Source organism: Arachis hypogaea, chromosome 9 (assembly GCF_003086295.3).
Source record: "Arachis hypogaea cultivar Tifrunner chromosome 9, arahy.Tifrunner.gnm2.J5K5, whole genome shotgun sequence".
Classification (NCBI taxonomy): Eukaryota; Viridiplantae; Streptophyta; class Magnoliopsida; order Fabales; family Fabaceae; genus Arachis; species Arachis hypogaea.
Window position 1 is genome coordinate 23,142,303 of NC_092044.1, and position 26,508 is coordinate 23,168,810.

At 36.0% G+C, this 26,508-nt stretch overlaps 1 protein-coding gene, 1 non-coding gene and 1 pseudogene across 2 annotated transcripts; 1 reads left to right on the forward strand and 2 right to left on the reverse strand.

Annotated features, from left to right (window-relative positions):
* Positions 1-4,318: 4,318 nt before the first annotated feature.
* Positions 4,319-4,426, reverse strand: LOC112713826 (small nucleolar RNA R71). Its single transcript, XR_003158786.1, has one exon. It is a non-coding gene; the product is annotated as a small nucleolar RNA R71 (small nucleolar RNA).
* A 14,238-nt stretch (positions 4,427-18,664) lies between these two features.
* Positions 18,665-21,671, reverse strand: LOC112710699 (Golgi apparatus membrane protein-like protein ECHIDNA). The gene is made up of 6 exons (XM_025763064.3): positions 21,451-21,671; positions 20,908-20,964; positions 20,601-20,804; positions 20,439-20,498; positions 19,931-20,057; positions 18,665-19,014 (listed from the first exon to the last, which is right to left on the reverse strand). Exons 1-6 carry the CDS (start codon positions 21,463-21,465, stop codon positions 18,926-18,928), a joined length of 552 nt encoding a protein of 183 aa, XP_025618849.1. The 5' UTR covers positions 21,466-21,671; the 3' UTR covers positions 18,665-18,925.
* Positions 21,672-23,571: 1,900 nt separating this feature from the next.
* LOC112709012 (protein RETICULATA-RELATED 4, chloroplastic-like) lies at positions 23,572-24,991 on the forward strand (annotated as a pseudogene).
* Positions 24,992-26,508: the final 1,517 nt, after the last annotated feature.

A 26,508-nucleotide genomic window follows, 5' to 3' on the forward strand; every position in this document is an offset into this window, starting at 1 on the left:
TAGACTACACTTCTTCATAATAAATACATAATACATACATATATGTACACACACACACACACATATATATTACAAAGTACATTTATCCACAAACTCGTGAACCAGACTTAGGTATACTACACTCCTTCATAATAGATACATAATACATACATATATGTACATCCGGCATTTCAGGGCCTAGTCCATTGATGTGTGGAAAACGATCCAACACAAAACTCACCGGCAAGTGTACCGGGTCGCATCAAGTAATAATAACTCACATGAGTGAGGTCGATCCCACAGGGATTGATGGATCAAGCAACTTTAGTGGGTGATTAGTTTAGTCAAGCTAACATTGAGTGAATTGTGTGAAGTTAATCAACAGAGAGTAAACTGCATGAATTATAAAGTGCAGAAAGTAAAATTGGACAGCAACTTAAAGAGCAAGAAATGTAAATTGCAAAGAACTTAAATGACAAGAAATGTAAATTGCATGAAATGTAAAGGGGCTGGGGGTTGGAAAGTAAAGAAATCAGTAAATCAGTAACTTAGAGCAATTGCAGAAAATGTAAAGTTGCAGGGAATGTAAACTGATGAGCGGATAATTTGTACGCTTTTTGGCATTGTTTTTAGTATGTTTTTAGTATGATCTAGTTAGTTTTTAGTATATTTTTATTAGTTTTTAGTTAAAATTCACTTTTCTGGACTTTACTATGAGTTTGTGTGTTTTTCTGTGATTTCAGGTATTTTCTGGCTGAAACTGAGGGACCTGAGCAAAAATCTGATTCAGAGACTGAAAAGGACTGCAGATGCTGTTGGATTCTGACCTCCCTGCACTCGAAGTGGATTTTCTGGAGCTACAGAAACCTAATTGGCGCGCTCTCAACGGTGTTGGAAAGTAGACATCCTGGGCTTTCCAGCAATATATGATAGTCCATACTTTGCCCAAGATTTGATGGCCCAAACCGGCGTTCAAAGTCACCCTCAAGATTTCCAGCGTTAAACGCCGGAACTGGCACCAAAATGGGAGTTAAACGCCCAAACTGGCATAAAAGCTGGCGTTTAACTCCAAGAAGAGTCTCTACACGAAAATGCTTCAATGCTCAGCCCAAGCACACACCAAGTGGGCCCGGAAGTGGATTTTTATGTCATTTACTCATCTCTGTACACCCTAGGCTACTAGTTATCTATAAGTAGGACATTATACTATTGTATTTAAAATCTTGGGTCTTCTGGTTCCCTCTCTGGGACCGAAGCCAATGATCACTCTTGTTCTTATGTATTTTCAACGGTGGAGTTTCTACACACCATAGATTAAGGTGTGGAGCTCTGCTGTACCTCGAGTATTAATGCAATTACTATTGTTCTTCTATTCAATTCCGCTTGTTCTTGTTCTAAGATATCACTTGTTCTTCAACTTGATGAATGTGATGATCCGTGACACTCATCATCATTCTCACCTATGAACGTGTGACTGACAACCACCTCCGTTCTACCTTCGATTGGGTGAATATCTCTTGGATTCCTGATACACGATGCATGGTTGATCACCTGACAACCGAGTGCTCGCCTGACAACCGAGCCAGCCATTCCGTGAGATCAGAGTCTTCGTGGTATAGGCTAGAACTGATGGCGGCATTCAAGAGAATCCGGAAGGTCTAACCTTGTCTGTGGTATTCTGAGTAGGATTCAATGATTGAATGACTGTGACGTGCTTCAAACTCCTGAAGGCGGGGCGTTAGTGACAGACGCAAAAGAATCACTGGATTCTATTCCGGCCTGATCGAGAACCGACAGATGGATAGCCGTGCCGTGACAGGGTGCGTTGAACATTTCCACTGAGAGGATGGGAGGTAGCCACTGACAACGGTGAAACCCTTGCTTAAGCTTGCCATGGAAAGGAGTAAGAAGGATTGGATGAAGACAGTAGGAAAGCAGAGAGACGGAAGGGAAGGCATCTTCATACGCTTATCTGAAATTCCTACCAATGAATTACATAAGTATCTCTATCTTTATCTTTATGCTTTATTCGTATATCACCATACCCATTTGAGTTTGCCTGACTGAGATTTACAAGGTGACCATAGCTTGCTTCATACCAACAATCTCTGTGGGATCGACCCTTACTCGCGTAAGGTTTATTACTTGGACGACCCAGTACACTTGCTGGTTAGTTGTGCGAAGTTGTGTTTATGCCATGGTATTGAACACCAAGTTTTTTGTTTCATCACCGGGGATTATTTGAGTTGTGAAAAGTATTGATCACAATTTCGTGCACCAAGTTTTTGGCGCCGTTGCCGGGGATTGTTGAGTTTGGACAACTGACGGTTCATCTTGTTGCTTAGATTAGGTATTTTTTTTCTTCAGAGTTCTTAAGAATGAATTCTAGTGTTTCAAGGTGATGTTCTTATCATCACCAAAGCTGATTGATCTTCATCAATTTAGCTCTTGAATGCAATGTTCTGCTGAAGCTTGGCTGACCATGTATAATTCCTTTAGACTGAAGCTTTAGACTAACATTGCATGATTCCTGGAATTCTCATTAAGAATTTTGATACTTTTTTCCACTTTATTATCGAAAAAGCAAAAAAAAAAATTACAAAATCATAAAATCCAAAAAAATTGCTTGTTTGAGTCTAGTGTTTCATTTTAAGTTTGGTGTCAGTTACATGCATCCATTCATGTGTCTTAGGGATCTTCAAGTTGTTCTTGATGATTTCTTACTCTGATCTTTGAGTTCTCTTGACTTGAGTGTTTATGTGTCTCATATGCATTCTCATTAGTGTCAGTAGTATACAAACTGCTAAGTTTGGTGTCTTGCATGCATTGTTATTTGATTCTTGTTGCATTTTGATTTTTCCTTACTATTAAAAATCCAAAAATATTTTTATTTGTGTCTTCTCAAGTCAATAATACAGAGAATTGAAGATTCAGAACATACAGCAGAGGAATTGCACAGAAAAAGCTGGGCGTTCAAAACGCCCAGTGAAGAAGGACAGACTGGCGTTTAAACGCCAGCCAGGGTACCTGGTTGGGCGTTTAACGCCCAAAAGGGTATAGTTTTGGGCGTTAAACGCCAGAATGTGCACCATTCTGGGCGTTTAACGCCAGGATGGCACAAGAGGGAAGATTCTGTTTTCAAATCAATTTTTTTCCAAGTTTTCAAAGTTTTTCAAAATCAAATCTTTTTCAAATCATATCTTTTCAATCAAATCTTTTTCAAAATCAATTTCTTTCTATTTTTAAAAAATACTTGCTATCAATTAATGATTTGATTCAACATTTCAAGTATGTTGCCTTTTCTGTTGAGAAAGGTTTAATGTTTGAATCATATCTTTTCTTGTTAGCCAAGTTTTTAATTTTCAAAATCAAATCTTTTTAAAATGTTTCTCAAATCATATCTTCTCAATCACATCTTTTTAAAACTAATCATATCTTCTTAACCATATCTTTTTCAAAATAGTTTTCAATCAAATCTTTTTGATTTCTAATTTCAAAGTCTTTTTCAAAAATCACTTGATTTCTTTTCCCACTTTCATTTTCGAAAATCAATTAGTGTTTTTCAAAAATGTTTTCAAAATCTTTTACTTAATTTTCGAAAATTACTTCCCTTCTTCTCACATCCTTCTGTTTATGGACTAACACTATTCCTTAATGCAAAATTCGAACTCCATCTTCTTTGATAAGTTCGAATTTTCTACTTCTGTCTTCTACTTTTCTTTTCCTCTGACACCTAAAGGAATCTCTATACTGTGACATAGAGGATTCCACTTTTTCTTGTTCCCTTCTCATTCTTATGAGCAGGAGCAAGGACAAAAGCATTCTTGTTGAGGCTGATCCTGAACCTGAAAGGACCTTGAAGAGAAAGCTAAGAGAAGCCAAAGCACAACTCTCTGTAGAGGACCTAACAGAAATCTTCAAAGAAGAAGAACCTATGGCAGCCGAAAACAACAACAATGCCAACAATGCAAGGAAGGTGCTGGGTGACTTTACTGCACCTACTCCCGACTTTTATGGGAGAAGCATCTCTATCCCTGCCATTGGAGCAAACAACTTTGAGCTTAAGCCTCAATTAGTTTCTCTAATGCAACAGAATTGCAAGTTCCATGGACTTCCATTGGAAGATCCTCATCAGTTTTTAGCTGAGTTCTTGCAAATCTGTGACACTGTCAAGACTAATGGGGTTGACCCTGAGGTCTACAAACTTATGCTATTCCCTTTTGCTGTAAGAGGCAGAGCTAGGACATGGTTGGACTCACAACCTAAAGAAAGCCTGGACTCTTGGGAAAAGCTAGTCAATGCCTTCTTGGCAAAGTTCTTTCCACCTCAAAAATTGAGTAAGCTTAGAGTGGAGGTCCAAACCTTCAGACAGAAGGAAGGAGAATCCCTCTATGAAGCTTGGGAAAGATACAAACAATTAATCAGAAAGTGTCCTTCTGATATGCTTTCTGAATGGAGCATCATAGGTATTTTCTATGACGGTCTCTCTGAACTGTCCAAGATGTCTTTGGATAGCTCTGCTGGAGGATCTCTTCATCTGAAGAAGACGCCTACAGAAGCTCAAGAGCTAATTGAATTGGTTGCAAATAACCAATTCATGTACACTTCTGAAAAAAATCCTGTGAACAATGGGACTAGTCAGAAGAAAGGAGTTCTTGAGATTGACACTCTGAATGCCATATTGGCTCAGAAAAAAATATTGACCCAACAAGTCAATATGATTTCTCAAAGTCTGTCTGGAATGCAAAATGCACCAAACAGTACTAAGGAAGCTTCATCTGAGGAAGAAGCTTATGATCCTGAGAACCCTTCAATGGAAGAGGTGAATTACATGGGAGAATCCTATGGAAACACCTATAATCCTTCATGGAGAAATCATCCAAACCTCTCATGGAAGGATCAACAGAGACCTCAACAAGGTTTCAACAACAATAGTGGTGGAAGAAACAGGTTTAGCAATGGCAAGCCTTTTCCATCATCTTCTCAGCAACAGACAGAGAGTTCTAAGCAGAACAACTCTGACTTAGCAACCATAGTCTCTGATCTAATCAAAACCACTCAAAGTTTCATGACTGAAACAAGGTCCTCCATTAGAAATTTGGAGGCACAAGTGGGTCAGCTGAGCAAGAAAATTACTGGACTCCCTCCTAGTACTCTTCCAAGCAATACAGAAGAAAATCCAAAAGGAGAGTGCAAAGCCATCAACATGGCCGAATTTTGGGAGGAAGGAGAGGCAGTGAACGCCACTGAGGAAGGCCTCAATGGACGTCCACTGGCCTCCAATGAGTTCCCCAATGAGGAACCATGGGAATCTGAGGCTCACAATGAGACCATAGAGATTCCATTGGACTTACTTCTGCCATTCATGAGCTCTGATGAGTATTCTTCCTCTGAAGAGGATGAGTATGTCATTGAAGAGCAAGTTGCTAAATACCTTGGAGCAATTATGAAGCTAAATGACAAAGTATTTGGAAATGAGACTTGGGAGGATGAACCCCTTTGCTCACCAAAGAACTGGGTGACTTGTCTAGGCAGAGATTACCTCAAAAGAGACAAGATCCTGGAAAGTTCTCAATACCTTGTACCATAGGCACCATGACCTTCAAGAAGGCCTTGTGTGACTTAGGGTCAAGTGTAAACCTCATGCCTCTCTCTATAATGGAGAAGCTAGGGATCTTTGAGGTGCAAGCTGCAAAAATCTCACTAGAGATGGCAGACAACTCAAGAAAACAAGCCTATGGATTTGTAGAGGATGTTCTGGTAAAAGTTGAAGACCATTACATCCCTACTGATTTTATAGTCCTAGAGACTGGGAAGTGCATGGATGAAACCATCATCCTTGGCAGACCCTTCCTAGCCACAGCAAAGGCTGTGATTGATGTTGATAGAGGAGAACTGATCATTCAAGTGAATGAAGAATCCTTGGTGTTTAAGGCTCAAGGATATCCCTCTATCATCATGGAGAGGAAGCATGAAGAGCTTCTCTCAAAACAGAGCCACACAGAGCCCCCGCAATCAAACTCTAAGTTTGGTGTTGGGAGGCCACAACCAAACTCTAAGTTTGGTGTTGAACCCCCACATTCAAACTCTAAGTTTGGTGTTGGGAGGTTCCAACATAGCTCTGAGCATTTCTGAGGCTCCATGAGAGCCCTCTGTCAAGCTACTGACATTAAAGAAGCGCTTGTTGGGAGGCAACCCAATGTTATATTTTATCTATTTTCCTTTGTTATTTTATGTTTTCTGTAGGTTGATGATCATGAGAAGTCACAAAATCAATGAAAAAAGCAAAAACAGAATGAAAAACAGAAGGAAAAATAGCACACCCTGGAGGAAGAACCTGCTGGCGTTTAAACGCCAGTGAGGCTAGCAGATGGGCGTTTAACGCCCAGTCTGGCACCATTCTGGGCGTTTAACGCCAGAAAGGGGCACCAGACTGGCGTTAAACGCCAGAAAAGGGCAAACTCTTGGCGTTAAACGCCATAAATGGGCACCAGCCCGGCGTTTAATGCCAGAAATGGCTAAAAACGCAATTTTGCTTGCCATTTGGTGCAGGGATGACTTTTCCTTGACACCTCAGGATCTGTGGACCCCACAGGATCCCCACCTACCCCACCACTCTCTCTCTCTTCTTCACCCATTCACCAATCACCTCAACACCTCTTCCCCAAAAACCCTTCACCTATCAAATCCCATCTTTCTCTTCACCACTCACATCCATCCTTCATAAAACCCCACTTACCTCACCATTCAAATTCAAACCACTTTCCCATCCAACCCACCCTCAATTGACCGAACCCTACCATTCCCCCACTCCTATATAAACCCTCCTTCACTCCTTCATTTTCACACAAGCTAAACACCACTTCTTCCCCTTTTGGCCGACCACAAGGCCATTCCCTTCTTCCTCATTTCTTCTTCTTCTACTCTCTTCTTTCTTCTTTTGCTCGAGGACGAGCAAACCTTTTTAGTTTGGTGTGGTAAAAGCATTGCTTTTTGTTTTCCATAACCATTTATGGCATCTAAGGCCGGAGAAACCTCTAGAAAGAGGAAAGGGAAGGCAAAAGCTTCCTCCTCCGAGTCATGGGAGATGGAAAGATTCATCTCAAGGGTGCATCAAGACCACTTCTATGAAGTTGTGGCCTTGAAGAAGGTGATCCCCGAGATCCCTTTCAAACTCAAAAAGGGTCAACTTTGATCAAAGGTTGGACCAAGTCCTCATAGACATCTGTGAAGAGGGCGCTCAATGGAAGAGAAAAAGGAAGCCAATTCAACTAAGAAGGAATGACCACAAACCCATCACTAAGAAGAAGATGGAGCAAACAAGAGACCCCTCTCATCATGAGATCCCTGAGATTCCTCAAGGGATGCACTTTCCTCCACAAAACTATTGGGAGCAACTAAACACCTCCCTAGGAGAATTGAGTTCCAACATGGGACAACTAAGGGTGGAGCATCAAGAACACTCCATCATCCTCCATGAAATTAGAGAAGATCAAAGAATCATGAAAGAGGAGCAACAAAGACAAGGAAGAAACATTGAGGAGCTCAAACACTCCATAGGATCTTCAAGAAGAAGAACAAGCCGCCATCACTAAGGTGGACCCATTCTTTAATTTCCTTGTTCTTTATTTTCTGTTTTTCGAAAATTATTGCTTATGTTTATCTATGTTTGTGTCTTGTGATCATTAGTGTCCTAGTGTCTATGCCTTAAAGTTATGAATGTCCTATGAATCCATCACCTTTCTTAAATAAAAATAAAAAAATTTGATTCTTAATTGAAAAAGAAAAAGAATTGCATGAATTTTGAATTTTATAACAGTTTAATTATTTTGATGTGGTGGCAATATTTTTGTCTTCTGAATGTATGCTTAAACAGTGCATATGTCTTTTGAATTTGTGGTTCATGAATGTTGGCTCTTGAAAGAATGATGAAAAAGGAGACATGTTACTGAGGATCTGAAAAATCATTAAAATGATTCTTGAAGCAAGAAAAAGCAATGAAAAAAAAAAGAAAATTTCGGAAAAAAAATTTCGAAAAAAATAGAGAAAAGAAAGAAATAAAGTTGTGATCCAAGGCAAAAAGAGTGTGCTTAAGAACCCTGGACACCTCTAGTTGGGGACTCTAGCAAAGCTGAGTCACAATCTGAAAAGGTTCACCCAATTATGTGTCTGTGGCATGTATGTATCCGGTGGTAATACTGGAAGACAGAGTGCTTTGGGCCACGGCCAAGACTCAATAAGTAGCTATGTTCAAGAATCATCATACTTAACTAGGAGAATCAATAACACTATCTAGATTCTGAGTTCCTAAAGAAGCCAATCATTCTGAATTTCAAAGCATAGAGTGAGATGCCAAAACTATTCAGAGGCAAAAAGCTAAAAGCCCCACTCATCCAATTAATACTGATCTTCATAGATGTTTTTGGAATTCATTGCATATTCTCTTCTTTTTATCTTGTTTGATTTTCAGTTGCTTGAGGACAAGCAATAATTTAAGTTTGGTGTTGTGATGAGCGGATAATTTGTACGCTTTTTGGCATTGTTTTTAGTATGTTTTTAGTATGATCTAGTTAGTTTTTAGTATATTTTTATTAGTTTTTAGTTAAAATTCACTTTTCTGGACTTTACTATGAGTTTGTGTGTTTTTCTGTGATTTCAGGTATTTTCTGGCTGAAATTGAGGGACCTGAGCAAAAATCTGATTCAGAGACTGAAAAGGACTGCAGATGCTGTTGGATTCTGACCTCCCTGCACTCGAAGTGGATTTTCTGGAGCTACAGAAACCTAATTGGCGCGCTCTCAACGGTGTTGGAAAGTAGACATCCTGGGCTTTCCAGCAATATATGATAGTCCATACTTTGCCCAAGATTTGATGGCCCAAACCGGCGTTCAAAGTCACCCTCAAGATTTCCAGCGTTAAACGCCGGAACTGGCACCAAAATGGGAGTTAAACGCCCAAACTGGCATAAAAGCTGGAGTTTAACTCCAAGAAGAGTCTCTACACGAAAATGCTTCAATGCTCAGCCCAAGCACACACCAAGTGGGCCCGGAAGTGGATTTTTATGTCATTTACTCATCTCTGTACACCCTAGGCTACTAGTTATCTATAAGTAGGACATTATACTATTGTATTTAAAATCTTGGTTCTTCTGGTTCCCTCTCTGGGACCGAAGCCAATGATCACTCTTGTTCTTATGTATTTTCAACGGTGGAGTTTCTACACACCATAGATTAAGGTGTGGAGCTCTGCTGTACCTCGAGTATTAATGCAATTACTATTGTTCTTCTATTCAATTCCGCTTGTTCTTGTTCTAAGATATCACTTGTTCTTCAACTTGATGAATGTGATGATCCGTGACACTCATCATCATTCTCACCTATGAACGTGTGACTGACAACCACCTCCGTTCTACCTTCGATTGGGTGAATATCTCTTGGATTCCTGATACACGATGCATGGTTGATCGCCTGACAACCGAGTGCTCGCCTGACAACCGAGCCAGCCATTCCGTGAGATCAGAGTCTTCGTGGTATAGGCTAGAACTAATGGCGGCATTCAAGAGAATCCGGAAGGTCTAACCTTGTCTGTGGTATTCTGAGTAGGATTCAATGATTGAATGACTGTGACGTGCTTCAAACTCCTGAAGGCGGGGCGTTAGTGACAGACGCAAAAGAATCACTGGATTCTATTCCGGCCTGATCGAGAACCGACAGATGGATAGCCGTGCCGTGACAGGGTGCGTTGAACATTTCCACTGAGAGGATGGGAGGTAGCCACTGACAACGGTGAAACCCTTGCTTAAGCTTGCCATGGAAAGGAGTAAGAAGGATTGGATGAAGACAGTAGGAAAGCAGAGAGACGGAAGGGAAGGCATCTTCATACGCTTATCTGAAATTCCTACCAATGAATTACATAAGTATCTCTATCTTTATCTTTATGCTTTATTCGTATATCACCATACCCATTTGAGTTTGCCTGACTGAGATTTACAAGGTGACCATAGCTTGCTTCATACCAACAATCTCTGTGGGATCGACCCTTACTCGCGTAAGGTTTATTACTTGGACGACCCAGTACACTTGCTGGTTAGTTGTGCGAAGTTGTGTTTATGCCATGGTATTGAACACCAAGTTTTTGGTTTCATCACCGGGGATTATTTGAGTTGTGAAAAGTATTGATCACAGTTTCGTGCACCATAAACCAAGATCACAGCAAACATCGAGTGTAAATTGCAGAAGAACAGGAAGATCTAAACTGCAATGAAAGTAAATTTGGAAGCAAAGGGTGTAGAAAGCAATGAGAACAGAAGATTAAACTCAAGCTCAATGGGAATTGAATTGTGAAATTTGCAGAAAGGAAAACTTGCAGAAGAAGGAAAATGAAGCAGAGAAGAAAAGAAAACTCAAATGTGACTTTTAATTCTCAAATTCAACAAGGAAAATTAAAAGAGAGAGAGCTATTCTATCCTACTCCTATTGCTCCCTAGTGGAGCCAGTCCCTCCTATGAAAATGAGAATGATGCCTTTATATAGGCTTTTTACAAAATAAAATGAAATTGAAATAAAAAACAAATTAAATGAAAATCCTAATTCTAGCTTGTTCTTGTGCCTTTTAGTGATGATAATGGGCTTAGCTTGCTTTGGATTTGAGGAGAAATGGGTTTGGTTGGCCTTGATTCAATTTGGTGAGGAATTGAATTTAAATGGAATTTTGGTTGAATTTTGGCCCATGAGTGTTTGCGCCTAGTAGAGTGCTCTGCTCTTGTGGGGAGCGGAGCATTGAGGCTTGTCTTTGGCCTCTTTGTTGCGTGCCAAGTTGGGTGCCTCAAGATAGCGCTCTGCTCTTGTGGGGAGCGGAGCATTGCTGCTTGTGGTGTGTCTTGTGCGCGCACCAAGTCCTCCTGGCCGTGTCAAACTTGTGCAAGGAATGAAGAGAGTAGCGCTCTACTCTCCTTGGAAGCGTAGCACTCCTTTTGCTTGGGTGAGGTTCCAGGTTCAAGCCTTGGTGAAAGCATTTGGGGAGAGATTTTCCTTGAATTTTCATGAAGAGAGCACGACAATGCTCTCTCCAAAAGCGGAGCATTATGCTTTGGAGTGAGGCTCCAGCTTCGAACCTTGGTGGAAGCATTGGTTGATTTTTTTGCTTGTTTTTGGTCCTTAAAGAGGCCTTCCACTTGTGCCTCAATTTCATGCCAAATATGAATTGCCATACATCGTTGGAAATCTCTGAATGTTAGCTTTCCAATGCAACTGAAAGCACATCAATCGGACATCTGTAGCTCAAGTTATAGCCCTTTGAAGGAGGCATGGTCATGTTATGAGCGCCCCAAATTTAACTTAGTGAAAATTTGCTTCCAATCTCACTTTGCATCACGATAATGCTCTGCTCTTGGCAAGAGCGCAGCATTGTGTGCTAATTGCCTATTCTCCTTTAATTTGGTCATGGGCCACGCTTTTAAAAGCGTGGCCTAAGGCTCCAAAGTGTGTCGCAACTTCAAAGTGTGCCCCAAAGCTCTTTTTTTCTCCTTTTTAGCTTATTTTGTGCTTCTTTGCTTCTTTTTCTTCTTATTTCCTACAAGATTTATAAAATTAAAAGATCAAGGAAATATTCCAATTAAGCACAAAATAATGCAATATTTAAGCACTAATAATCAATTTCTTGTATGAAAAAGCATAGAAAAACATGACATGGTGACATGTCATCACCCATCCAAAAAGCCTCTAATCAGCACCCACGCTAACCTAATCGTCTAGGCATCTCTAGCCCCTCCTATACTCTAACAAAAGTAAGGTTAACTCTTTAAAGCTACTCAAGTCGTGCTTAACCAGATGCCATCAAAAGTGTGGTGTCGTCTTGGTCTGACTCCAAGATCACACATCACCATTAGGCAGGTTGCAGGTGGCCTGCCCGCTGGCTATACATCTCCCTCAAACCATTTAGGGTCTTCTTCTAGATCTTCCTCCTCCTCCTCCTCACTAGCAAAGTTGCTAATGTCTCTGTTTGCATGGATAAGTATGTTAGCATAGACTGGCACGAGGGTCTCACCTAGTAGTCCATATTGGGTGACTAAATGATCCACGGAAAAAAGCGGAGGTTGTGGCTCTGGAGGTGCAGGTGCCTCAGGTGGAGGCTCAGAGACATGCACACCATTTGGGTCGAGCTCAGGTGAAGCCTCATGCACTGGATGAGTAGGAAATGCATGTGTAGGTCCATCAGGATTCAACCATGATGAAGTAAAGTCGTACGACATATCTAGATCAAAATCTGGACTATCTTTGGGGTGCAGAAACAGTCTGTTATGTAGTATATAAAACCTAACACGAGGTATCTAATAGATAAAATAACTTCCAAAAATAGGATTCTCATAATCAAATAGCCTATACATCTCATAAATCATGACTCCCGTCTCCATTTGTGAGGGAAAAGAGGACAAGAGGTGAGGACTTTGGAATTCTCAGCAAGGATTTTACACAACAGTATTCTTTTTACCTTATTTGAGATTAACAATTTATTTCTTCTCAATTCTAATAAAACGCATTTAAAATCATCCATTTCAAGCATATTATAGAATATCATAAAATCTCATACAAACAAAAACAAACATAAACACACACATAGTAGTATCATCAAAGAAGTTATGCAAGAAACAAATATGATACATGTCTATTTCAATACAAGTCATGAGCTCACGTGTCACTTGATTGCCCGTAACCCGACAACCTTTTCAAGATTGGCGTTACGTACCGTCATCTTAATAGAGAAACCATCCTTCTGGTTTCAAGTGGGAGATACGTATCACTATCACCACTGAAGGTCTCACATGGGTGTTACATATCGCCGTTCCAACTGAGCCTCATCCTTTGGGTCTCAAATGGGTGTTACATATCGCCGTTCCCACTGAGCCTCATGCACAATATCTCAAGTGAGCATTACATTTTGCCTTCCTCACGAGATTGTGCTCAAAATCAAATGCTTTAATTCAATTTATTTTATTTTTCTCAATCCTTTATCTCAATATCTATTCCTTAAATTGTAGACCTTATTCCCTTAAACTTTAAACTTTAATTCCTTAAACCCTAAATCCTTAAACTTCAAACCATAATTTCTTAAACCTTAAACTTTAATTCTTTAAACCATAAACCTTAAAATTTAGACTCTAAACCTTAAACTTTAAAGCTTAGACCTTAATTTTGTAAACCTTAATTTCTTCAACTTAAACTTTTATTCCTTAACACTTTCTTTAAATGTTTTCCTTAACTCTTAATCATTCATTTTTCTGGATTTAACCTTTAATTTCACCTCATGAACAATATTAAAATAAACTTAAATCAACCTCTTTCAAAGACATTTAAGACTCGACTAAAACATTCTTGAGAAATATCAACTTTTTAGGCTTATATGCAACAAATAATCAACCTCAAACAAGCACTTAAATATAAGTTTCCAATCATCAAACATCAAATTCATAAATTATATATCTAAAATACAATTCACACAAGTTAATTTAATTAAACCCTTACCTTTTCTTAGGTTCGCAATCGGTTTTCTTCTTGGAACTTCTAACACCAATTTCTTACCTAGTTTTCAATCAAAATAATAAAAAAAAAATCAAATTTTCTCTGTACATTACTTCAAGGCCGAAACTATTAAGAAGGAAAATAGGGTAAAGTATATTTTTTGTCCCTGAAGTTTGGTAAAAGTTTCAAAAATACCCCTAATTTTTATTTTGTTTCAATTTTGTCCCAGAAATTTTCTATTTGCATTAAATATACTCTCGACGGCTAAATTTTCAAAAATTTTAAGACCAATCTAAGAATAATGCATGAAAATTATACTTGATTTGCTTGTGTTGAGGGTTGTTCTTATGAAATTGTTGTTGAATTGGTCTTAAATATTTTAAAAAATTAGCCGTCAGGGGTATATTTGATGCAAATAGAAAACTTTTGGGACAAAATTGAAACAAAATAAAACTTAGGGATATTTTTGAAATTTTTGTCAAACTTCAAGGACAAAAAATATACTTTACCCAAAAAATAATAATAATCCTACGTCAAATTTCTTCAAAGAAATTGGTATGAGATTAAAGAGAAAAATGAGAACACTTTAATAAGTTTGGAATTTTGATGGGAGTTTTCATTACAAAGAAATTGAACTTAGAGCTTTGGAAGAGGAGGTGGTTTAATAACAACAGAGCCATGGCACTTAATTGGAGTTATAAGAATGGTTTTATTATTAAAATATCATTTGATAGATAATTATTAAAATCAGATATATTAGATGACCCGTATTTATTTTATTAGAATAAATATATGAGTTACTAATATATTTAATACTAACAATATAATTATCTTAGTCATGAAGGATTTATTAGATTCTTTTAGTATAGCTAAGTTCATCAGAGAGTGCCAGTCTTAATCCATATCGGTAGATTTTAGACTCAATTAATATATTAATAAACTTAACTCAGCTTGTACTAAATTAGGTAAAATAATAACATAATAATAATATATTATTATTATTATTATTATTATTATTATTTGAGATGCCTGTTCTACTGTACTTTCAGTAAAAAGTTGCTTCGTCACAAAATTGGGTTGTTACAAGTCACGACGTCGCAACGCTATGGGTTGTAGTAGCACGTGTGTTTTTTGAGCGTTAACTAGGTTTTTTGAAAGTTAGTCTAGGATAACCACTTGATTGCATATAGAATTGGTTACCTATATTTTTTCTTTCCATATTTCACATAAAGCGCTACACCTATCACGAGTTATATGTATTTAGATTTCAAATTTTAAAACGTAAAGCATGACGGGATATATATATTGTAAAGGATAACAAAGGTGTTATGTTATACATTGATGGAAAGTTTGAGAGGTTTCCTAAGATGGATATTGACTTCATTTGCTTCTTTGATCTTCAAACTCTGTTCAAAGGACTAGAATACAGTGATTACAAGATAATGTATTGGTTTGATCTTGCTCCTTCATACTTTGAGTCTGGATTACACCCAATCAATGGAGACAAGGAGATAATGAAATGCGAGAGAATAAACAGAAGAACAAGAAAATTGATGTGTTTCACTTGTACTTTGATCATCCAATAATGGACACTCCATTGGATGATTTATATTTTCTATTTGATACGGCTGACGTTGATGATGAGTCCAGGCCTCCAACAATGATGAGTATGTGAGCAAGGAGGACGAGCTGTATAGACCACCTCTACCAAAAATGGAGGACAAAAGTGAAGAGGATTGTGTGATTGTAAAAAAGAAGACAAAAATGAAAACAAAGGAAGTTAGTCTCCCCCGTTGTTCGACAAGCTATATATATGCCTCAATGCATGTAAAAAGGGCTTCAAGGTTGGATGTAGAAAGTTGATCGATCTTGATGGTCGTTTCTTGAAGGGGTGTTTTAGATGCCAACTACTATTTTAAAAATAATTAGGGACTAAACTGTCTTTTTTTAAAACCTGATAGGGACTTATACTAGATAATCATTTTTTCAAGTTGGTGCTTCTGGAATTGTTCAATCTCAAGGGCCTTTAACCTTGCCAGGACCATCAGCAACAAGCATGGCTAGTCAAGTTGAACAAAATTTTTACAATTGTTGCTAAAGGACACTAAATTATCTGAGAACTTAACCATTATATCATTCGTTCGTTGTTTGGCGATCTGCAAAACATTGAAATAGTGCCACAAACCATTTGGATTGGACAAAATGCTCAAGTCCAAGAGCAAAGCAGCCTATTGTGAAGCCACCTAACATAGTAAATCCACCAGTTCAGTCAAGCACCCCACCATCAATTCTACGGTATCAAACCCTTCAAGGCATCTCGCCAAAAGCACTGTCTGCAACAAGTAAGAAAACTCGCTCATAGATGTTCTAGTTCATACCCAATCCTACTCGTAAGTGTTGTTTTGTTAATTTCAAACTATAATCGTGTTGTCTGAAATAACTTTTAAGTAGTCTTTTGGTTATATTGGGATAATCTTAATCCTTTTTTTAGGTTCATGCAGATGCTAGTGCATGCATGTATCTTCATCACATTTTGATGGAATTAGCATTGCCAAAATAGGCTTCTTGAGACAATTAAACTTATTAGCACATGCATGTATCTTTCCACTTACTCATAATAGGCTTTTTTACGTTATGGTGAGGTGCGGTTAGATCATTGCAGTGAATAAGAAGATAAACTGCTTAGAGCACTTGACCATGGTCAGGTCAGTAGAACAGAATCTTTGCAGCTACAAGAATGGATTTCATTTCGACTATTAACTCTCACGGGAGTTAGCAGCGAATCGGAATAAAACAAGGCATTTAGCTCTAACCACCGTGTATCACGTAACTTGGACTCTAGATGATAGACTCCAAGTTGAGAAAGGTTGAGTATACCTTAATCTATCCTGGTTGTTGTTTGGTTTTTCATATTTTACTTAGATATCTCAATTCATATTAATTTACTCATCATTGATTATTGAAGTAGGATAAATCCATCCTATAAATAGATTTATCATAAACAAACCATTACTTTTCCACTCATTAGGAATTTAAAAAAAAATACACAAGCTTGTCAATATATGTCCAAGTCTAATCTACTAACATTTTCTAGAATGCTTGATTAAAAAAAGTCAACCTATCATCCTTAAACCTATCACAAATACAAGCACATTACACATTTTACTTTTTCAATTAATTTTTGTCCCAGAATTATGAGGTTTTTTCTAGTGCCCTCACCCTATTTTCAAGCTCCAACAATCTCTTCAACCTAGCCATCATCACCACTTCTACCATGAAAATCAACAACCTTTTCCACACTAACTTTCTTGTAATTAATGTCAAAAACTAATTCAAACCATACAAAGAAGTTGCAGTGAATTTGTTTTTGTTGCTCAACAAAAGTTCATCCTTTTGCTCAGAACCAGTACACAAACAAATGCATCAACAATGATTTTTCGAAGAACATTCTTATTGAAATCTAACCTTGTACTTTGGGCAACCAAAGAACAATCTCTCTGAATTATCAAGAATCTTTGACTTCGATACGATTACATATAATCCACAATGTACTTTGGGAATTTCGCATGTATCCTTGCCTAGGTTATCACCTCCGTTTTGGGTCGCTCTTCGTTGACGGCCACTTGATGCCGAAGTGCTTCCCTTGACATTATAGCTGTGATGTATTTTGCAAATGAATAATCTACTTAGGGTTTCAAATTCAAGGAGGACTTAATGATACACCTGAGCAGTGGACATTAACTTCTGACGGATGAAGACTGCAACGGATAACGACATCTAACGTTGGAGATCAATTTGTGTATTTTTAATCCTTAGAAACTAAAATGTTCAGTCCAAAATTCTTCGTCGACATATTTGGGGTATTACTTTGTTGGGTTTATCTATCTTGTGCCTTTTTTTAACAACACTATCTTGTGCCTTAAGAGTAGGGGTGTTTGCTGTGCGGTTTGAATAAGTTTTTTAGTAAAAAATTCATCCGATCTGAACACTAATTTTACTTGCGGTGCAATTTGAATTGAATGATTTAAAAAAATTCGATCCAATTTCAAGCGGTTTGAATTGGATTAGATTTGCGGTTTTGTAAATTAAAAAAATTAAATACATATAACAAGTTTCAACATCAAATTTTAAATAATCAACAATGACACAACAAGTCTCAACAATATCTTAAAAAGCCAACGATAACATAATAGAAATAAAATTATAGGTTAGTTAAAATAAATAAATAAATAACATTTTGAAGATAAAATATTTATTAAATAATACATGAATAATATAAAAATATATAACAAATTGAACATGTTATTAATATAATTGTAAATATAATAATAAAATAATATTATAACACATTGTGCGATTTAAATTGGATTAAATCGATTATGAAAAATAGATCCAAAATCCAATCCAATCCAACTATTTGCAAAAATAAAATCCAATCAGATTCGAATTAGTACGGTTTTAATCGATTTTCGATTTAAATTGGATGAACGGTTTAATTTGGATCAATTTAAATTTGAACACCCCAACTTAAGAGCATTTAAGATTACAAATTGAAAATTTTTTTATTAAACATATAAAAAATTTAAAATTTTAATACATTTATTTTGTATTTATTAAATAAAAAAAATTAAAACCTTCTATTAATGGTAAGCTTATAGCTAAACCCTACTTCGTTTATTAAAATATAGATATGACATGACAGAGACTCACAGCAGCCCATTATCAATTGTTACAAAATCTTCTTCCACATTATTGATCTGTTTTAGAACATAATATTCTCATCATCACCTGATAGTTTTTGGAGATTTATTTTAAATATGAATAAGCCATAAATTATTCTTGTTTTTCTGAGCATAGCCAAATGAAAAGCATAAAAATTACTAAATATCAGTTCATATTTATTTTGGTCATCACATTCAATCCTATGTGTCGGTGTGTGTATGTATATATATATATATGGTCGGTGGTGGATGCGAGGAAGGGCGAGCATGGGGCTTTGGCCCTCCCAGGGTTTTCTTATTTTCTTTCCAAATCAAGATAAAATTGTATTTAACTTCGGCCTTGGTAAAATTGCATAGCCAAACTACAAGGTTAGAAGTTCCTAATCTTAGTTCTGCTATTTACTTTGGTCATCGCATTTAATTCAATGTAACCAGTGAGAGGTCTACTGTTCCACAAAATGAATAAATGATGAAGAAAGAAAAGATCTACAACTATAAGTACTCTTTTACACTGTAATTTGATAATCATTATCCAATTCATATAAAAGGTACAAAATTTTGCATTTCCTGTATCAGTTACTAAGCAAGTTCCATAGTCACTCAGAATAAAATCCGATGCTGGCCGAAATAATAACAATGCACATACCTCCAACGCATCTCAATACTTCAAATATTGCAGGGATCAGTTTGCATTTCCATCTTTGATCATCAAACAACACTGAATGCTGACGATAATGTAGATGAGAACCGAGAGGCAAGTGTCTGAGAAGCAAATTGTTGAAACTGCTTCTTGGCATCTGAAAGAAAACCAAGTTGTTTAGTCATAACAAGTTTTACTGTTAAATAGCACCAAAAGCACCAGTATATCCCCTTCAGGCTTTCCAAGTTTTCGTATTTAAAAAGAAAATAGATAGAAGTGTGTTTTCTTATTTTCTTATCCGCAAAGAGAGGATGGTAAAAATGGTTCAATGAAAACTTAGAGATAGCATGTTCGTAGATGAAATGGAACACAAACATGCATGTTTGACATGTATTCATATCATTTGAACAAAGACAATTATTCATATAAAGCAGGAGAAATTAGACCAGATGAATTGCAGAAATAACTGACACAGCATCACACACACTGTCACACAAGGCCCAATGGTCAACTCGCACAAAAAGTATGGGTACCAGTACAAGTTCTTCCACTTTATCAAACCTTTTACATTATGAGACTAAAATAATGTTGCTTGTCACTCCACCATTTCCAGTAATCTACCATTATGGTTATAATTATAACAACAGTAATAATAATATCATATAATTTGCAACAAATATGGACTGCAGGCATAGCAATGTCCCAACCATAAGAAATTATGACTCAGTTAAGAAACACATAAACAATGAACTCAAAACATGCATTAATTAGAAACTTAATATGTCAACAACTTCACTAGAAACAAGCAGAAACAACAAGTTTGAAGAGATTGTTTTTGCAAAATTAAGCTGTTACCAAACATGCACAGAGCCCCCCCAACCTAAATCTTTACTTTTCACTGTATTAGCATACACAAAAGGATGGAAAGCAGAATGTCAATAAGTGAAGAACTGAAGATACTAAATACCAGATCTAAACATTTGGAGTTACAAGCCAAGAATTATATAAAGATTCTGTTGGTCAACAAGTGCAATAAGCTGAAAGAAATTGAAGAACATCAATAATAAACTCACCTTTTTTGCATTTGGTAAAACCAACAATATTTGCAATGCTCAAAGTCACACAAACTCCTATGACAAGGAGATAATCAGCTTGAAGCCTTATGAGTGAGAAGATTCCCAACACAATCCATGCAACTGCCTATAGAGCAATACAGATAAATGGTTACACAGATTACCAGATAGGAAGATAGTAGACACCTAAATTACAAACAATATTGGAAACCATGTTAATTCACAATTATTTATTAGATACCTAAGCTTCAATCAGTGGGAAGAACCATGCTAGCTTTTTTTTTTGTTATTAATAGATGTGAGAACCATGTTAATTCTCCATCCGGATCTAGAACTTGAGACAATTGGCCAATCTATAAGGAAATTAGCATATTATGTACTCCTACCTCTCGATATTGTACATATTGCTCCCCTTACTGAGTAATCACATAAACTACATCTAACACTGTAAGGGCATAGGAAAAACCAGAATGGCAATGCAAACAGTAACTAATCTATATTTTCTTACTGTAAGGTAAAGGGTCCACCAGAAAAGCCACGAATCTTTCTTGTTCATCCGAGCCAATGACTGTTGGGAAACAAAACAAGTACAGTTAAGACTCAGTTATCTAGTATAAAGCATTTGAATCAAGAATACAAGATTACAGCCATCAAAACAAGGAATACGTACCTCTTGGTCAAGACATTCAAATTTCCAAACACTCTCACCCAGATCATTTATTTCATTCCACCATCTCAAACCAACCAAAATCCGCCCACTCACATTTTTTACTACCCAGAAATCAAGGGCAGCAAGAAGGACAGTCACCACAAAAATGATGACAAAGTTATCAATAAAGAGGGCCGAGAGTATGTAAAATGCCAAGGCTGCAGCCTGCCGAATTTTTTTTGTTTTGTTAAATATGTTGTTGACTATTAAGAAATAAATATGGCTCATAGGAAGATATGCAAAGAGATCATAATCAGATACACCAAACCTTGAAGAGAACATGAAAGAAGCATGTCTTCGGATTGGCGTAGTTTTCAGTTACAGGCTGCACATGCAATAGAACTTAATTAATTATTAATTACTCAAATCAAGGAAATAATTTCAGCTTCATTCAGAAAGGGGACAATAACCCTCCTTAAATTAATTCTCTCCAATAAACAAAAGAGTAGTACAAAGTCTGGATCTGTATCCGAATCTAGATGCGGCAACAGAAAGTAAAATAATAGAGCCAAAAAAGAGAGGGGGGGGGGGGAGGGAAGAAGCATTGAGTCATCAAATCAAATCAAAGCAAGTCACCAAACAAAATCAAATCAAAGCAAAATAAACCATTCAGCGTTTACATCTACGCTGCTCGATTCCAAATTTCCTGATTAACGAAAAATTGGAACCTCCTTAGCTTGTATCATTAGAAAGAGCGCATCAATGAACGAAAATTGAGAGACGCTACATAGAGCTAACGGTGGTGAAAGCCAGATCTAGGAATAAGGGTGAATCACATCGTGTTAAGGAGCTGGTTCACTCAGTGACTCACCTGGTTGGGATCCATGAGAGAAAACGGAGCATAAGAGATCTCAAAACCCCGCAGAGATTTTTCAGTCCAAGCAAGTCTCCTCACGCGCTCACTCCGATCCAAAATAATGAAATTGCGTTAACTTCCCTCTATTTGTTATTGTTATACTTATACCGCATTACCGCATGAACCTCTTTTTATTTCTCCTGTACATGTTAATAATCAAATTAGTCACCTGGCTCATCTTTTAAGTTTGTTTTTAAAGATTTTATCAATTAAATTAAAGGTAAATAATTAAATTTATTTTTAAAAAATTATTTATTTTTTAAATTAGTTTTTTAAAAAAAAATTTGTTTATCAATAATTTTAAATTAATCATGTTAGTCTTTTTATTATTTTTTTTTTGACAACACTAAACTTTATTAATATGGCAAGTTGAGTAATATTACAATACATACATAAGAATCTTAATTAACTACTAATACAATATTATTAACTGTTTACTTTTTTGCATTCCTTAATTAATGTTTATGCTATTTGAATCCAAATCATTCAATTTAACTTGTCTAACTAGCCTAATTACTCAATTATTATTGCTTGATCCATTAATTCTTGTGGGATCGACACTTACTCATCTGAATTATTACTTAATACGATCCGATATTTCGAAAATCCGCACCAACTTTTTATTAAATGACCATTTCACCTTTCATTGTCTAATTACTATTTTGTCCTTAGACTTTTATATAATTATCATTATACCTCTGACCTTTTTCAAAAGTACTATTATACCCCTATTTTTTTAAAATTATTATTATATTCCTAAACTTTTTAAAATTACCATTTTTCTCTAAATATTTATGAAATTGTAATTTTATATCTAAACTTTTAAAAAATAGTATTTCATAAGACTATCTTACTCCTAATAATTTATTAAATGACTGTTTTATTCTTTATGTCTCTTAGTTACGCTTTTATTCTTAAACTTTTATTAAATGACCGAATTACATTCATATCTCTTTTTAATTACATTTTTACTCCAAACCTTTTACATAAAGATCTTTTCACCCTTAAAAACTTCTTTGTTCAAATTTTGTTTTTTTATTCTTGGCCAATTTTAACCATTAATGCTTTCTACTTGATCATTTTGAATCTTTCTTTCTAAAGTACTCTCTTTAATAAACCAGTTAATTTTTTCTTTTAATTTTTTTTCTTTCTTTCTCACTTTAAATCTTCGAGTACTTTTCTTAAAATTTTCTTTGTGTATCTCTTCAAGACTTTTCTTTCTTATACTTCAATCTTTTATTTTTACCTTTTGAAAAGTTCTTAAACAAACTTAAATATAGTGTTTTTCATCGAAACAAACTTCGGCTATAAGTGTTTTCAATACCTTACTCATTTGCAAACATTCTAATGGCATTTAAACCTCATCAATTATTCGTTAAAGCACTCAGTTTCATCATTCAATAATCAAAATCATCAATCAAACATCAAGGCACATATAGGTAGGGGTGGCAAACGAGCCTAAATCTACCGGGCCGGCCCGCGTACTCGCCAAAAAAGGTGGGTCAGAGTGGAAAATTGAGACCACCAAATAGTAAAATTCCGCCTAACCCGCACTGCGGCCTTTGACATCACGGGACGGGCTTTTCCGCCGGACTTAGTATTTTTTTTGACAAGGGTATTTTTGTAATTTTTTGTCAAAATCCAACTTCCTCCAACCCAACATACAAGAGAATGAAGATGAAAATTGAGTGTTATGGATTATGTTTATTTTACTTTGGAAACAATATTTATAATTACAAAGACTTTAATGTTAGTGAATGTAAAAATTATAAATTTATTAAAATAATTGTGAAATTATATATATTATTTAATAGTTAATAGTAAAAAAAGAGGAGATTTGGCGGACTTATCCCACCAGCCTACAGTTAGGCGGGGCGAGACGGGCTAGCCAGCCAAAAGGCAGGATTTTGGCGGAGCGGGGCGGGGCGGGCTTCCCTGCTTGCCACCCCTACATATAGGTAGCGTTTATTTTTGTAGACAAGACAGAACATGACACTGAGATAGAAACAATAGAACGGAAACACTAAATATGTTTTGTGTATTGTGTTTGGATACAATATACAAGATACTAATGTAATGTTCAGTATTATATTTGGATAGACATGAACAAAACTAAAATATTATGCAAAATGACCAAAATAGACATATCTCCCTGTCTCTCTCTCCTTGCCCTAACCCTTCCCTAAACACCAACTCAGTCTTTCTTCTTCGTCAATTTCTAAAATCTAAAAATCTGAAATTTCTAATTTGACTATTAATACTATTTGTTAAGGATATAGTCAAGTGAGGAATTCAATGGTATAACACCCTTTTTCCCTATACTGTTATTCTTAGGTGACGGTCATACTTGCAGATTTCATGCTGGTTTATCTTTCTACATCTACCATGTCTCTTAGACGGAAGCTTGCAATCAATGCAGGCCCCATTGCTAAGTTCTTCCACAACTGCACGATAATGCATTCCAGGTCTCTATATAATCTTGTAGATTATTAATTGAGGTTGATTACTTTTGCAATTATTATTGTTATTTTAGTTTTCCTACTAAATATTTTTATTGTTCTTAATTTCTTTTCCAGGTTGCTCTCTCTGGGACATCATATTCTTTGTTACAGAGGTTTGGTGCAATAACGGTATGTATAATCTCATAACTTTTGTCTTATTACATGTTATCATTCTAATTCAATTTCTTCCTTCTTGTTGCCTTCTCTTAGTATATATTTTTTTACTTTATGCAACTAATTGTTATACAAACGGTTACACTATACAGCGTAATGGGGCTAAGCTTTTTGCTGTTGGAACTGCATCATCACTGGTTTGTTCTCATCTTCCTCTGTGATTTTTCTCATCCTCTTACATTTTATGCTTTCTTTTAATAAGTTTTGAATCTACTTTTCCCTTCACTTTAATATATGTTTCTCTTAAGTGAGATTAATGATCCTTTTGACACCTGATAATTATGGTTGTTATTTAATTAACTTTTTTCATTTTTTTTGTTTCGGGGGTATGGTTTAGTTAGCTCTATGCTTCTGTATTTATGGTTAAATTTGTCTATGATGTAGTTCTAATCTAAATTGTGGTTGTTTGCTTGTGCTTCTTCCGTTGTTGAACTTGTTTTTAACTCCATGAATTATAAATAAAATATAATGCGAAATGCTGTCATAAATATTCTTCAAATATGAATATGTAAATCACTGATCAATTTTCTTTAAAGGATCCTTGATAATGTGATATATATCCATAACATTGCGCTCAAACATTTAATCCAACCAAATGTTCTTCCTTACCATTTTAAAGGAAAATGGTATCAATTGAGTCTAGACATTGACACATACTCTGTTCTGTATATATTTAAGTCGGGACAGCTGTGACAAATGCCTTGATTAATGCAAAGAAGGCTGTTGATAAGTCTCCCTTTGAAGAAATAAAAAATGTTCCAATATTATCTACCAGTGCTGCCTATGGTGTCTATATGGCAGTTTCTAGAAACCTCAGATAAATTATGTAATTAGCAATACCTTCCCTCCTCCTCTCCTCCTACGTGTCCCTTTCTGACCCTTCTGATGTCACTGTTATGTTTTTCGTATGCAGGGAACTTTTTTTCCTAATTCATGAACACCTACAGGCATCTGGATTGTCACAAGCTACTTCTATGTTGCTTAAAGAGACTCAATTGACTCCCTTACCATCATTGTGGGGATCCTTTATTTTTTTAGTTCATTATATTCCTATGTTTGTTCATCAGAAATTTGTGCAATTGAGTGAATCATAGTAGATATTAGTATTATCATAATGTTTTTAAAGTGTGCCTGCGATTTGCTGGTAGAATCAATTATAGCAAAATTGATTTAGTTTAGAATTGATTTTGATGTAACATTATTTATGATACAAAGAAAAAAGTTTTCTTTTCTCTAGAGGTGGATCTGAAAAAAAAGACTAGAATTGTTTTTGATATGGACTTGAATTTCGACTAAACAAAATGTAGAACATTCAAAATCAATTATTAATTGAATGTTCTCTGGAGGAGGATGAATTAAACAAGAAACACAATTTATTTTTTATTTTTTCTTTCATTATTCCTATCAAAATTGTATAATTATATTTTTTATTATTTAATTTTAAATGCATATTAGTAAATGCTACATTAGTGGTTTCTTTAATTAGTGGAAAAGACGGAGACATCATTTTGTGATGAGGTGCATATAAATCAAGTAATCATAAACTTGCATTCCACCTTAAGAAGGATGGTACATATACATTTGAAATTGAACCACAATTAAGATATCTTTCTCTAACTGACTAATTGACATGCATGCATACATGCTAAACTTATGAGAATGAGATCAATATTTTGTCACAGATTCTTGGCAGAAGCATGCCCTTTGTTTTTGGAACCTTCAGGAAACAAATATCCAGGAGTTGGAACAAAAAACAATATATATGCCAAAGAAACCACGAGTCCGATTAAGCTGAGCATCACAGGCAGTGTGTATGTGACAATTATGCTTCCAATCCATAACACTAGAGCACATATAGCTATGCAGAGGCCGCACAACCTTGTTGGAAAAATCTCAGAGCAGAGTAGTAGTTGCCGCATATTAAGGAATCTGTTTTTGACAAGTAGACAACAAACAAAAGCAAATACAAAGATGCTTAAAATGTGTACTTTTTGCAAACTATCTTAAAACATAATTTGAACCTTCCATTTCATGAAGCAAGTATTTAGCCAACTCAGGTGGCCAATTTGAAGGGTTAAATTTTGAGATCTCCAGAGTGTCTTCAAAATGATAATAGAAATACAGAACTAAATAGGTATTAAACTGCCAAAAAAAGCGTATCTTCTTCATGAGATATGTATGAGCTTCATGTTTAAAGCTATACCAGGAAGAATCAACAAAGTTGTGACAACACTGATTAGGAATGATGTAGATTTAGAGTGTAATATAGAACCCAGTGTATCTATTTTTTATTGGTACTTTTGCACTAGCTTAACAAAAGAAACTTCATCATATTGAA